This window comes from Dysidea avara, chromosome 10 (assembly GCF_963678975.1).
Source record: "Dysidea avara chromosome 10, odDysAvar1.4, whole genome shotgun sequence".
NCBI classification, from domain to species: Eukaryota; Metazoa; Porifera; class Demospongiae; order Dictyoceratida; family Dysideidae; genus Dysidea; species Dysidea avara.
In genome coordinates, this window is record NC_089281.1 from 23,046,128 (window position 1) to 23,059,115 (window position 12,988).

General features: G+C 37.3%; 1 protein-coding gene across 2 annotated transcripts; it reads right to left on the minus strand.

Annotated features, from left to right (window-relative positions):
* Nucleotides 1-1,613: 1,613 nt before the first annotated feature.
* Nucleotides 1,614-11,795, minus strand: LOC136268321 (uncharacterized). 2 transcript variants are annotated; one of them, XM_066063621.1, is made up of 23 exons: nucleotides 10,524-11,795; nucleotides 10,373-10,471; nucleotides 9,983-10,189; nucleotides 8,376-8,588; nucleotides 8,145-8,292; nucleotides 7,488-7,679; nucleotides 7,001-7,430; nucleotides 6,488-6,946; nucleotides 6,280-6,434; nucleotides 5,597-6,086; nucleotides 5,380-5,535; nucleotides 5,182-5,310; nucleotides 4,789-5,096; nucleotides 4,314-4,470; nucleotides 4,045-4,260; nucleotides 3,706-3,930; nucleotides 3,464-3,637; nucleotides 3,238-3,411; nucleotides 2,991-3,170; nucleotides 2,768-2,941; nucleotides 2,540-2,713; nucleotides 2,331-2,459; nucleotides 1,614-1,899 (listed from the first exon to the last, which is right to left on the minus strand). In XM_066063621.1, exons 3-23 carry the CDS (start codon nucleotides 10,174-10,176, stop codon nucleotides 1,781-1,783), a joined length of 4,596 nt encoding a protein of 1,531 aa, XP_065919693.1. In that variant the 5' UTR covers nucleotides 10,177-10,189; nucleotides 10,373-10,471; nucleotides 10,524-11,795; the 3' UTR covers nucleotides 1,614-1,780. The 2 variants fall into 2 exon arrangements, with proteins under 2 accessions (XP_065919693.1, XP_065919692.1); XM_066063620.1 differs by lacking the exon at nucleotides 10,373-10,471 and having other exon boundaries at nucleotides 10,524-11,794.
* Between the last annotated feature and the right edge of the window lie 1,193 nt (nucleotides 11,796-12,988).

The following is a 12,988-nucleotide window of genomic DNA, read 5'->3' on the forward strand; positions in this document are numbered from 1 at the left end:
TGTACATGTCAGGTAAACCATGCATGGATGGGTGCAGACAGTACAATTACATGTGCCACACCATTCACATGAAATTTTAAACTTGATAGCCTACACTTTAGTCCTTGTAATAACTATGGTTTCATGTGTTATTGTGCTACTTTTTAATATAATTATGTATTTGTAAATGTGATTTGTTTACTGAAAGAAGCCTATATACTGTGTTTAGCGTACCACACAGCTGTTAAACCATGGAGCTAACAGTTATAGTACTGTAAACTTATCAAGTGACTTGTTTATAGATCATCTGCATGCTTGAAATGTACAAAGTTTGGATAATGCTTTCTTTACTAGTGGCTTTACTATGAGTTCATAAGCATGTCATGCAGAATGTGCATGTACGTACATGCATGTACTGTAATGCATACGTGTGTATTCATGGACTACCACATACATGCACTGTGGATGATTGCACGATATATAAAAGAGGCCAACACCATGCACGCAAAATACCTTAGCATCACCTTCCTTCACTAAAGCACTATGGATTTTTATGCCTGCACAATTAAGACTTCTTCCAAACAGGATGCACGCAAAATACCTTAGCATCACCTTCCTTCACTAAAGCACTATGGATTTTTATGCCTGCACAATTAAGGCTTCTTCCAAACAGGATTAGTGTATACTGCACACTTTTGTTAACACTGCATGGTTATCATGTATATGTAAAATTTTCCCTACCAAATCTTTTTTAAAGAAAACAAGTTATACCAAACAACACAACATGAACACAGAGCAAGTAATATCATACAGTAAATACAAGTTGAACTGTTTATCAGCACTGAGACATGGCTTTGTATATAGCATTTTGGCTACATATACTATAGCCTCTTGTAATTCTTGCACTATAATTATACGCACATGTATAATCATACATGTATGCATCATGCATTTATCACAGTCAATGTAGTTCAACATTATATTATTCTCATTGATATGAAAGCCGGCATGTGGTTCTGAACAATTAATTATTTCAAATACTCAAATTTTTTAATACTCGTTTGTAACGACAAACAGTCAAATATATAGTTAAACGCTATCGCTAAGATTGTTAACAATGATGGATGATCTGCTCAGAATGCAACTGAGCAGCTCTGAGATTTTTATAGCTTTTGTATACACTACGTTGTATGGTGTGTGTATGCACAGTGGAACCTCAGTCATCTGGACTCCACTCATCAGGATTCTTAGTTAGCCGAACTACGGAAACTACTGCTCTATTAGAGTAGTGACTGTTCTATTAGGGTAGTTTAAAATACCGATTTAAAAAGAAAATCTTTATGATATTGGTTATTTATGCACAGTTTCAGAGATATGGACTTTTCAGACTTATGGACTATCCCTGGTCCCAAGGAGTTCGGATAATTGAGGTTCCACTGTATGTGTAAAGTTATACATTATGTTAACTGACTGCTTTTTTAATGTTTAATTATAAGAATTGATAATCAAATGGTCTCATTCTCCCCTACTTTTATTCACTCGTTATGTTATCATTCACTGTAATCAGTCCTAATTCTTATTGTCCTCCTTATAGTAGCTATTGTATGCTGTATATTATAGTTTCAAATGGACTAGTTGTATATGTGTAAATTTTGATATACATTGATATAAAATTCATTAACAGTAAGATAGATGCATTGCTCACAAAGAGTTCAGTAGCTAATTATATATATATATATATATATATATTTATACCGTATATTTTATAAAAAAGATTAAAAGCATCATACAAACATGATTTTTACAAGGTAAATCTGAAATTAGCAGTGGCTTTCTGTCTGGCTTCATTAGTAGCACTAATATAACCAAAATGGTATCCTTGTTGGAGTTCATTGAGACACAGGACCAGTGGAGAATAACCTAACAATACAACATCACATTATTACATTACATACATTACAAAGGTCTGCCCAGACTGGTTAACAATCGTCATGCAATCTTTAAAAATGATTATTGCACAAATTTTGTACTAGCACAATACACAGTAAACATGCTAAACTAGCCATGCACTAGGTTGCCACTACATAGAGCTTGTGTCTACAGCTACATAGTGTGGATATAAATGTAAGCTTTTACATGCACACACACACACGCACACACAGAGACACACACAGACACACAGACACACACAGACACACACACACATACATATAATATATGCCTAGTAGCTGCATTAAAAAGTATACTGAGAAGCTAAATTTGAACACTTAGCAATTAGGTCAGGATATAGCATGCGTGATGCATACATATACTTTACTATCAAATGGCATGCTTATCCATGTATGGCTTACATTTGTCCCATTGCTTGTTGTCAATATAGCAACTAGTTGTAGCTGGCTGAGTTAGTGTATAGCTGATGTGTACACAACCCTTCTGTCTTGTAATTGTCATTTTGATTTCCAAATGTGATGATTTTGACTCTGTAAAATACAACAGAAATATTGCGGTTACATATGTATGTGATTGAAATATGTTTGTTTTGTGTTGGATCTGTACATACCTGGACACCAGTGATGATTGCATGTCTTTTCTTCATAATCATTTCCATAACAGCTTTTGTAATATGGGTGTGGACATTTAGAAGAGTAACATTTCCTTCTTCTATAGGTTGTCCCACGTCCACATGTCTTGCTACAAGGTGACCATTTTGCCCAAGGTCCCCAGTAAGGTTTCTCTACAATTAAGATAGTATATTTATTAAGTTTTTCAGTGACTCAATGGAGCTAACCAGGACAGCAATGGTCATTGCATGTTTTCTGTTCGTTATCATCTCCAATGCAGTTTGGATATAAAGGGTGCGGACATTTTGATTTATAACAAGTTCTTTTTCTATTAGATGTTCCTCCACCACAGGTCTTACTGCAGGGAGACCAATATGTCCATGTACCCCAGTATGGTTTCCCTACAATGTTATGCATTTCATCAATATGCATGCCAAATCAGAGTCCTACCTGGGCAGCAGTGTTCATTACATCTTCTCTTTTCATAACCACTACCGTAACATTTGTTATATCTTGAGTTAGAATAAGGACACTTTGAAGAAACACATTGTCTCCTTCTCTCAGATATTCCACCCCCACAACTTTTGCTACAGGTAGACCATTCTGTCCATGCTGCCCAGTTTGATTTCTCTGAAAAAGAAATGAATGTACAATACAGTATTAACTATATGCTTAGTTGTATGCAGTAAGTATGTACCTGGGCAACATTGTGTATTGCATTTGCTCTCTTCATAATCATTGCCAATGCAATTTTTGTATACAGGGTGTGGACACTTAGAATGGTAGCATTGTCTCTTTCTGAAAGTTACTCCACCTCCACAACTCTTACTACAACTGGACCAATGTGCCCATGGACCCCAGTATGGCTTCTCTATAATGTACACATTATAATACAGGTATGGCTGGGTACTAATTCTCCTTACGTGGACAACACTGTTCATTACAGTGCCGTGTTTCATAACTTTTTCCATCACATTTGAAATAATTAGGATCTCGACACTTGGGGAATAGACATCTTCTGTTTCTGTGAGATGTTCCACTGCCACAACTCCTACTACAAATAGACCACTCTGCCCATGGACTCCAGTATGGCTTATCTACATCATTAAAAGTCAGAAGAATATTTGCACACATTCTGTGTAAGCATACAGTACGGATTACATACCTAACTGAATTGTGAATGGAACTGTTTGTGTATCATATCCACCTAGTCCATCAGATGCTCTAATGATGATGGTGTGTTGGCCACTGCTGAGCCATGATTTATAATAAGGTGATTTGCAGTATCTAAATTTTCCATTGTCCAGTTTACATTCTGTCCTTCCATTGGCAGAGAAGTTAACCTTGACTGAATCACAATTAACAATTGGAGAACCCACATTTAGCCACACTGTAAATTAAAGAGAGAAATATATATATATATATGTTATATACACTATACACTCATTGGAATAGTTATGTACAATTTTAACATAAGCTTTGTAAGAAAGATATGACAGCTTACCAGGAATAATAAAAGTGGTGTTTGCTTCACATGTCCTGCTGTTTCCAGTGATGTGTACTCTATGACGTCCAGCAGATAACCCAGTGTATGTGACAGGTGAGGTGCATGGCTTGGGATAGCGATAATCAAGTTGACATGTGAAGGGACTTAGACCACGAAACTCCACTGTCACTAAATCATGGTCTGTATTGACTTGATCAATTCTTGCACAGATAACTATTGAGGTGTAAATAAAATGGATCACTTGCTACTAAACAAAACAAGTTCACCTGGAGGTCGTGGAAGCATTCCTCCATTTGCAATGAAGTTGGCTAGCTCTCTAAGCACCGGAAAAGATGAATTAACTCTTTCCATTGCAAAGGCAACATCCTGTGTATCTAGCAGTTCCTCTAGGTCATCCGATTCATCCATTGTTGGTTGAAAGAACTAAAATTAAACACTAGGTTTCCACATACACACTTCTTGTGCTATTATCACTAAGATACTATGTTAATGATGAAACGATCTCAAATCCACAATTGCTGTACTGAGAAGTCTACTTACACAGTGGCATGAATAGTGTAGCCATAACACACATACACACACAGATATGTATATACAGTTGAAGTGTACTATGTCAACACAAAACTACTGTATGAAATATATTTATTATGTAGGGGGTCATTCTTAATGTACAACCCATGCATACAAATCAACAAGTTTAACACACCAGCATAGGGTGTAAAGCTGTAAACAAACCCTAACCTCGTTAAAATCAACTCCATCAAATTCTGGACATGAATCAGAAGGACCAGGTGGTCCTGAAGGACCCACAAGACCAGGGTCTCCTGGTAAACCTCGATGTCCACGAGGACCTCTGTTTCCTGAGAACCCAGCAGAACCTTCATCTCCAGGATAACCCGGTAAACCAGTATAGCCACGAGGACCTCTAGGACCAGCAAAACCAGTTGGTCCAGTTGAACCAGGATATCCCCTAGGACCAGTTGGACCAGTCTCTCCTTTTACACCTTTAACACCGTTAGGACATCCTTGAGGACATTGAGTATGTACCACTAGAAAATATAAAAATATGTGTAGTGAATTTATGAGTGTAGGTTGTGGATGGATATAAAATATTTTAGTCTTGTATTGACTAACATTTTGAGTAGTAACTACGATCTTCAGAGTTAAGAATACACCACAAGTCATTGTGTCCCTTGTATCCTTGAGGTCCCTGGACACCTGGCAGGCCTGGCTCACCAAGAGGTCCATTAATGCCTCTAAATCCTGTAAAAATTTTAAGGTATAAATGTGGATTCTGATTCAGATATAAAGTTTATCATATGTAGTTGCTACCTTTGGGTCCAGGGTACCCTCTGTCTCCTTTGGCTCCTTTCTGGCCAGGTGTTCCATCCACTCCATCTACACCTAGTTTGCCAGGATCACCACGTGCGCCTTGATAACCTTTCCTGCCTTGTTCTCCTTTTCTACCAATAATAGACTCATCATCTCCTGCAACAAACATTGTAATTTACAATACAGTATATAGTTCTATGATAGTTTTTTTACGTACTTCGAACACAAGGGATCTCAACATAAGTGATGTTCACTTCATTTTCATTGTAAAGTGCAACACCTTCTTCATCTGTCAGTAACCTTGGTGGTATTACAAATCCATATCTGTCTAGAACAATTCTTAAGTTGTTACACTGACAGGCTGGTGGTCCTTGGGGCCCAGCTGGTCCATTGTTTCCAGGAAGTCCACGTGGTCCGGGTAAACCCTTAGGTCCTGGGCTACCAGCAGGACCAATTCTTCCACTAACACCATCTGCTCCTGTATAGCCAACTGGTCCCTTCTGTCCCGGTGGTCCAGGATATCCCCTTTTCCCAGTATAACCTGGTGGGCCTCTGGGCCCAGGAGATCCGGTATGTCCATGTGGTCCTTTTAGCCCATAACCAATTGTGTGACTAGATGAATCTCTCTTGCTATTGGTATATTTGTAGCTATAGTATGAAGAGTATTTGTAGCCAGAGTATGAGGGATTGTGCGATGGAGTCTTGTACTAAAAAGGAAAATGATTGTATGGACAAACTCATTATTATGGAGTGGAAACATGTGTATATAGATAACATGATATTTGTTAAGCAGATTAGTTAAGTCTAAAGGGCATTCAGGTTCATTTGCAGTAGTGCATGTCATCTACTATATGTTCATTAGCACATGGACACAGGATAAGTGTTACCTATTACAATTACCTTGTAACATTCACACTGTCCTGGTAATCCTTGTTCCCCCACTGGTCCAGGTTCCCCCTTATCTCCAGGAGATCCTCTGTTACCTGTTAATCCAGTTGGTCCAGGCAAACCAGGCTCACCAGGATGACCGGCTATCCCATTAACACCAACTGTACCTGTGATAAACATTAAATATTTAAACTTACTCATTCTGTGTTTTAGAGTTTACCTGGCCTTCCAGGAAGACCATTTTGTCCTGGAGGTCCAGGGGGACCCCTCATACCAGGTTCTCCATTGGTTCCAGGTATTAATGGAACACCTCCACATTCTTCAGATGAAACAATCTGTCTAGTAGTTCGGCCATGTGTGTCTTTACTACTAACTTCTGAATTCAGTTCTGCAAATTCAAGTTTTTCTTTGTGTTCTACCATTTCATCTACCAAATGGTTGTGAAATTTGCTCACTGATCTTTTAACTTCTTTCTTCACAGTATGATGATAAATTTTTTCAGTCACTTCAGTAATATATCCCAGTTCAGTCATGCGACGAGATAACTCATGACCTGGTGGTAGAGGACAACCTGCTAATCCTGGTGGTCCAGGTGGGCCCGGCTGTCCACGAGGTCCACGTGGGCCTGGTTCACCAGGAGGACCATCTAATCCATTTAATCCACTACTGCCTTTACTACCTATGTATATGGCTACGTATGAATTTACATGAAATTCTGCAGGTACTAATTTACCTTTCCTTCCCTTTGCACCTGGTAAACCTCTTGGCCCAGGTTCTCCAGGATATCCTCTGGGTCCTTGGCTACCGTGGGCACCCCTGGGACCATAAGACCCTGGCCAGCCCTTTTCACCTTTATAACCAGGAATACAATTCTTTAGAGCCTTGCAGTAGCATGGAACACCTTTAGGACCAATAGGACCCTGTCTCCCTGGTTGGCCTTGATATCCTGCAACAGTACTGGGAGGACCCTCAGGGCCTCTGATTCCTGTAACACCTCTTTCTCCTTTTCTTCCAGAGGCACCAGTTACTCCATTAATTCCACTTTTGCCTTGCTCTCCTGGTTTACCAGATAAACCAGTTTTTCCATGTCTGCCTTGTGAGCCTTGTGGAGCACTTCCACCAGTTTGTCTCCTCTTTCTCCCAGAATGTGCAGTCGGAGATAACTGAATGATTGATATATTACATATACACTAGCATTGCACATATTATGTCATTCTTACTGATGCGTCAATCTCACAAATAACAAGGTAGATGCCTTTCTTTTGTACAGTACTGTCTGACTTGAAGACTAAAGTCAGTGCATCTGGAATCATTGGATCTAGTATATCCAGTGAAAACTGAATACGAGGATCTGACTGATTGCCACATGTTACCAAAGTATTAATTCCACCAAACATGTCATCTTGAATTTTCTACAATAACATAAAGGCATGATATTTATTGGCAAAGACTATTTACATGCAGTAATAGCTATATAACTAGTACAGATAGTTTTAAATGTTGTGCAGCTATTATATGCAAAAAATAGCATGCAGAGTTTATTCATGTTCAGTACAGCACCCTAACAACTTCATGTGGAATGAAGCTGTTCACACTAATGGAAAGTTAAAGGTCACATTTTCGTATACATCACTTTGTGTGTGTATAACCATGGTCACTCCCTGAATTGTAAAAATACTATGTCCTAGCAACCAAGTGACAGTTGTCATTAGTAGGATAAACAGCCAATTAGCTAACCATGTACACTTTAGTCCTTACTTTTTGACTGACCCCAACTTTTTTATGGTCAACAAACTGTATTTTGTGTAAACATTTCAAATATTTTTATTCTACAAGGTTTAGCAAACACCTTTAAGCATTGATGTGCAACATTTTACCTCTCGGAACTCAAAAAAATCGTGGCATGTACCATCAGTTACTGTAATAAAATCATTGTTATTGTTAGTTTCTGTAGTGATAGTTATTCCTCCTTGTAGATCTTGTCCAAAAAATCCCTCAACATACTGGTACACAAAACCAGCTCTCCTACACACAAATATTTAACACATAAGAATTTTTCTCTGTAGGTATATATACCTATTACTATAGCATGTTTAGTTCATTCTTACTTGTTTCCGATCACATAAAAACAGACAGTATCACTTGGATACAGAGTATCATCTTCAATAGGAGTCTGTACAATTATTATTTGACCACCAGTGCCTGGAACACTCATTGCATCTAGGATAGTAACAATTTCAGTAATGGAAGCGTCAGTATCCAATTGACATATGTCCCTTCCATCGTCATTTACTATACTGTACTTGTAGCAGGCTCTGTACCTATGGAACCACCAGAAACCATATTTAACATTAATTATCACAGCTTGGTAGCAGTGCATCATCAATCACTGATATAATATACAGTACAATACTTTATCCCCAAATCTGTGTACTCGTGAGCTGAAATACATCTTTCCGTCTCACAAGAAATTTACACTTCAGTGTATAGCTGACTTTTTAGGTGTTACCCACAGTTTATTTATCCCATTAGGGGTCTACAAGAAGGCTATATAGATAGATAGCTAGTTCAGATTGTCATGCAGCCAAACTATTGAATAATGTTCATGATATTGCTATATGGTGAGCTAGTATATAGCAGTTATTTCAATTAGATTATTTCTATTACTATTTAATCTTATTTAATCAGGTGTATATATATAAGTACATGAAAGGCCCTTGAATTATTGGCCTCCAGCTATCTACCATGTCAGAAATGAAAAAAAACAGTAACGTGGGGGGATCTTTTCTTATAGTTAACAGTATAACTACTTTATTGCTACTGTTCCCTTAATGGGAAGATTCAGTGTTGAGGACTTTTTATGAGTCTATGATTTGTTGTGTGTATCTTATACATAGATGCATTCTCAAGACATGTTCATGTTTTCAATACATATGCAAATCTCATTACTTTAGTAGCAACACCAAGTAGCTACCGTGGGATAGTCACCAAAGGTTTATAATACTTTTGGTCCATATTACCAAACATTGAACATTTGATTTATCCATGTTTCGCTTGCTTAACTTGTGCATGGTTATGATGATAATACTAACTTGAGTACATATACGTAGCTAAAAAGGAAATCAGTAGCATACATACATATTTAAGGTTTGGTCAACATACACATGAGGCCCACTGGCCAAGCCCAACGCATAATGTAAACAACTTTATACATTTTAACCAAACCACAGACAAGTGTGTGAGATTGGTGATCTTGAGATGCAGTTGAAACAAAATAGTTTTGAATTATTGAAAAACAGTTTTGTCATTAATACATCATCGTAAGTAAATGGAATGAGTATATATTGTGGGACATTTAATGATGTCTTAAAAACTGACAAATCACATTTTGGAGACATATTCTGACACAATTATATACTCCACTGTAGGAAACTTGATCGATCATTACTAAATTCTCTGCTAGCCATAGCATGTCTAGACCAAACACCAGATAATTAGTAGGTAAAATATTTTTAGCCAGATGACTGGCTGCTACATCATTTTACCATGACCACACAGGTAGTGGCAAAACAATAGTAAGTAATGTTGCTACTTCATAGAATGACATAACAATTAGTACTTTAAGTAGAGACACATGTGTGAGTTAGACTATGACAATTATATTATCATATGTATATCATTAATGAATACCAAACTACATTGTGGTATCACTAACAGAGTAGAGCGTGCTGTGATTCCTCGTTCACTCAGCTGCCTGTTTAACTCAGCTACTTCACTGCGGCGTTGTCCCGCATTACGACGACACTGAATATTTGAAGGAAATGCTTTCGTTACAGTCTGATCATCTCGATCCGGCTGTGCATAGCTGAGCACTGCACTTGAAAACAGTAAAACAGCTATCAGCAACATTACTGACTGGTTCCTGTAAGTAAAAATAAAAATAATAAAAATTTATTCACTGTGAAACATGCCATAATAGTTATATTGCACATGCACATATGTAACTTCAGGTTGAGTATTTAGTACTTTTTGTCTTAAATTGTAATTAACAAACTCTGAACTGCTAATGAAACTTGTGGCTACAAAATACACAGCAATCACTTACAATAGGTACTTTCAGATTGTCATTGTTAAGCTATACTCTAAGTTTTCATATTGTTCTCTCCAATGACACATTGCATATAGTAAAAGTAGCTAAAGCGAACTAATGAGTTATTAGATAATAGGTAATCTTATCAGTATAATCATACACTCACCTTTAACTTTGTAGTACAATCTATCTAACAAAATATGAACATGTTAAAGTGAACTCTGAAAAATAAGACTAGTAGCTGCTACTGTTACACCAATCAATATATACTAACATTGTAGACCACCATATGGTATTTGATTACATTATGGGCAGCATAATTAATTGAGGTCTACAGGAAGTAATTGTATTATTTGTGTACTTGTATGGCTTATTTGGGTGTGTAGAGATGGGCTACATCATCCATAGTGATGAATAGATACTACGTAGCTAGTAGCATATGGTAGAAAAAGTAACACACTGTTTTGTAGCTGTAGAAGGCTGTTCAAGATCTCAAATGTCACTGGTGACTTTTTTGATGCTCACTAGCAGTTGAAGGCGGACAGTTTCAAAATATGATATGTTTTGCATGTGTGTGTAGTGCCAGTGTGTGTGTATGTAGTGCTGGTTGTGTAGTGCCGGTGTGTGTGTGTGTGTGTGTGTGTGTGTGTGTGTGTGTGTGTGTGTGTGTGTGTGTGCCATAAGTCTGTAATTTTAATCTTGACACTAAAACTTTTAAATACCCCAGTGGTGATTTCATAAGATAATCCTCTATAGTGGCATGTGCCAAAAGAGCTGCGACAGCCGAGATCTGCCTGAAATTGCCTTTTAAAATGTCAAAAACAATGTAGCTAAAAGAAATTATCATGATCTATTGTGTTTAAAGGTCAAAGGTACAGTAAAGTGACCACAAGCATACGTAGTTGCGTTGTTAAACCGATATCTGTAAAACAGAGAAGTCACATTAGCTATAGGATTGTTAAACCAACTGTTTAGTTTACAGCACACTATATATGGCCATTCAATGAATAGCTGGTGTTCTGTTACTTATTTCATGTGATTCAAGGATACTGGAAACCATAGTCTATTCATAACTTTCCCCTTCCAATCACATATAGAGTCTGTGTATGCAATTGTTTGTGTTCCACAGAGTATACATCTATTTCCAGTGTAAGGATATGTATTTCCTATATATTCAATATCCTGACATGGGTAATACAACGTGACATACACATATGTCACATTTTATCAATAAAGTTACACAATTAAGGCCACATCTCTTGTTAGTGTGTATAGCTATTGAGCTTTGCATTATACTAATACCGGCAGAAACAGTACAGTTTCCTTAAATCCAATTGTATATTGTACAATTCTTTAGCTATTGTATAAAAAATACATCTGATTTTATATATATATATTTGTAGGTCAAGGGTGTTGGTCTCTGTAAGTTGTCGATATAACATGCAGAGGTTAATTTGAAAACTGGTAGCTAAATATATAATTTCATCACATCACATTTTATTTATTTTGACACTACATAACCATCAATTTGAAATGTGTGCCAAGTGTACCACAGATGGTTAAAATGATAATTAAGAAGAATTATAAGTATTGAAATTTTGCCACGCATCACATGCAAAATCATTAGTCTTCATATAATATTGACAATTACATGCAACAATTCAAAGGCAAGTGGACAAAAAGCTATGGCATGACAAGAAATTGTGGGTCACTGCTTATAATTACTGTACTCGTTCCTTTGCATACTGCATACTGATATGTGCACACATACACCTGGTCATTTAGGTAACCTTTTTGTGACTTTGTAGAGTTATAACAACAATAAACATGTCCATTTGGCATAATATATTGGGACATATTGAAGCCAGTTCTCATGGAATTTTTGTACACAGTAATTATTATTGGTCCTCAACTGTGATGTGCTGCCCTGAGCTCATGGAATAACATTTACATCATGTACAAAGCTGTGACTTCTGTAGTACAACGGTTTCTTAATCAGGATGATCAGGACATTGTAATGCTTATTTGTTAGTATGCAGTATATAATGTAATTGTGTTTACACATGCCTACATACACAAAACAAAAGGCAAAGTAAAGCCTTCAGCTGCCACTACGCGGTCACACTGCCCAGTGGCCAGCACTGGGGCACCTGTGCACTACTCAGATGCTATGAGTCAGCGCAGGCATGCCCTCCTGGGGGAGGACTAGTAACCTGCAGGAGGCTATATCATGTCTCACAGGTTAAGGTGTGGGCACCTGAAGTCTCACCTGGACTTTCAACTGCTATATGAGACATGGACAGCTGAGCCTACATACACATACCCACCCACACATGAGACGTGATGATTAAGAACTGAATAATTTGCTACTATATATTTCTCACAATGGGGTTATGTATAATCAACTATAACTTGTAGAACTTGTTATTATTAGATGATCTTGAAAGATTTCTGATGCAACCAAAATTTTAGGTGTTACACGCACACAATCCTATCACATTGTGTATTATCATAATTAATTATTATGACTGCAATCTCTGTATATGACAATTGCATCATTTTTCCAAGCTTCAGTACACAAGCATGAAACACACCTAAAACCTGTTGATTATAATGTGAAAAGCATAATCT

What these genes read in the sequence shown, in the direction of transcription:
- LOC136268321 (XM_066063621.1), bottom strand. Translation starts at nt 10,176, where the DNA reads ATGTTGCTGATAGCTGTTTTACTGTTTTCAAGTGCAGTGCTCAGCTAT. An exon ending in TTTTATGTGATCGGAAACAA is followed by an intron (nt 8,293 to 8,375) that starts GTAAGAATGAAC and finishes ATTTGTGTGTAG; the next exon opens with GAGAGCTGGTTTTGTGTACC. An exon ending in TAATGAACACTGCTGCCCAG is followed by an intron (nt 2,942 to 2,990) that starts GTAGGACTCTGA and finishes ATAACATTGTAG; the next exon opens with GGAAACCATACTGGGGTACA.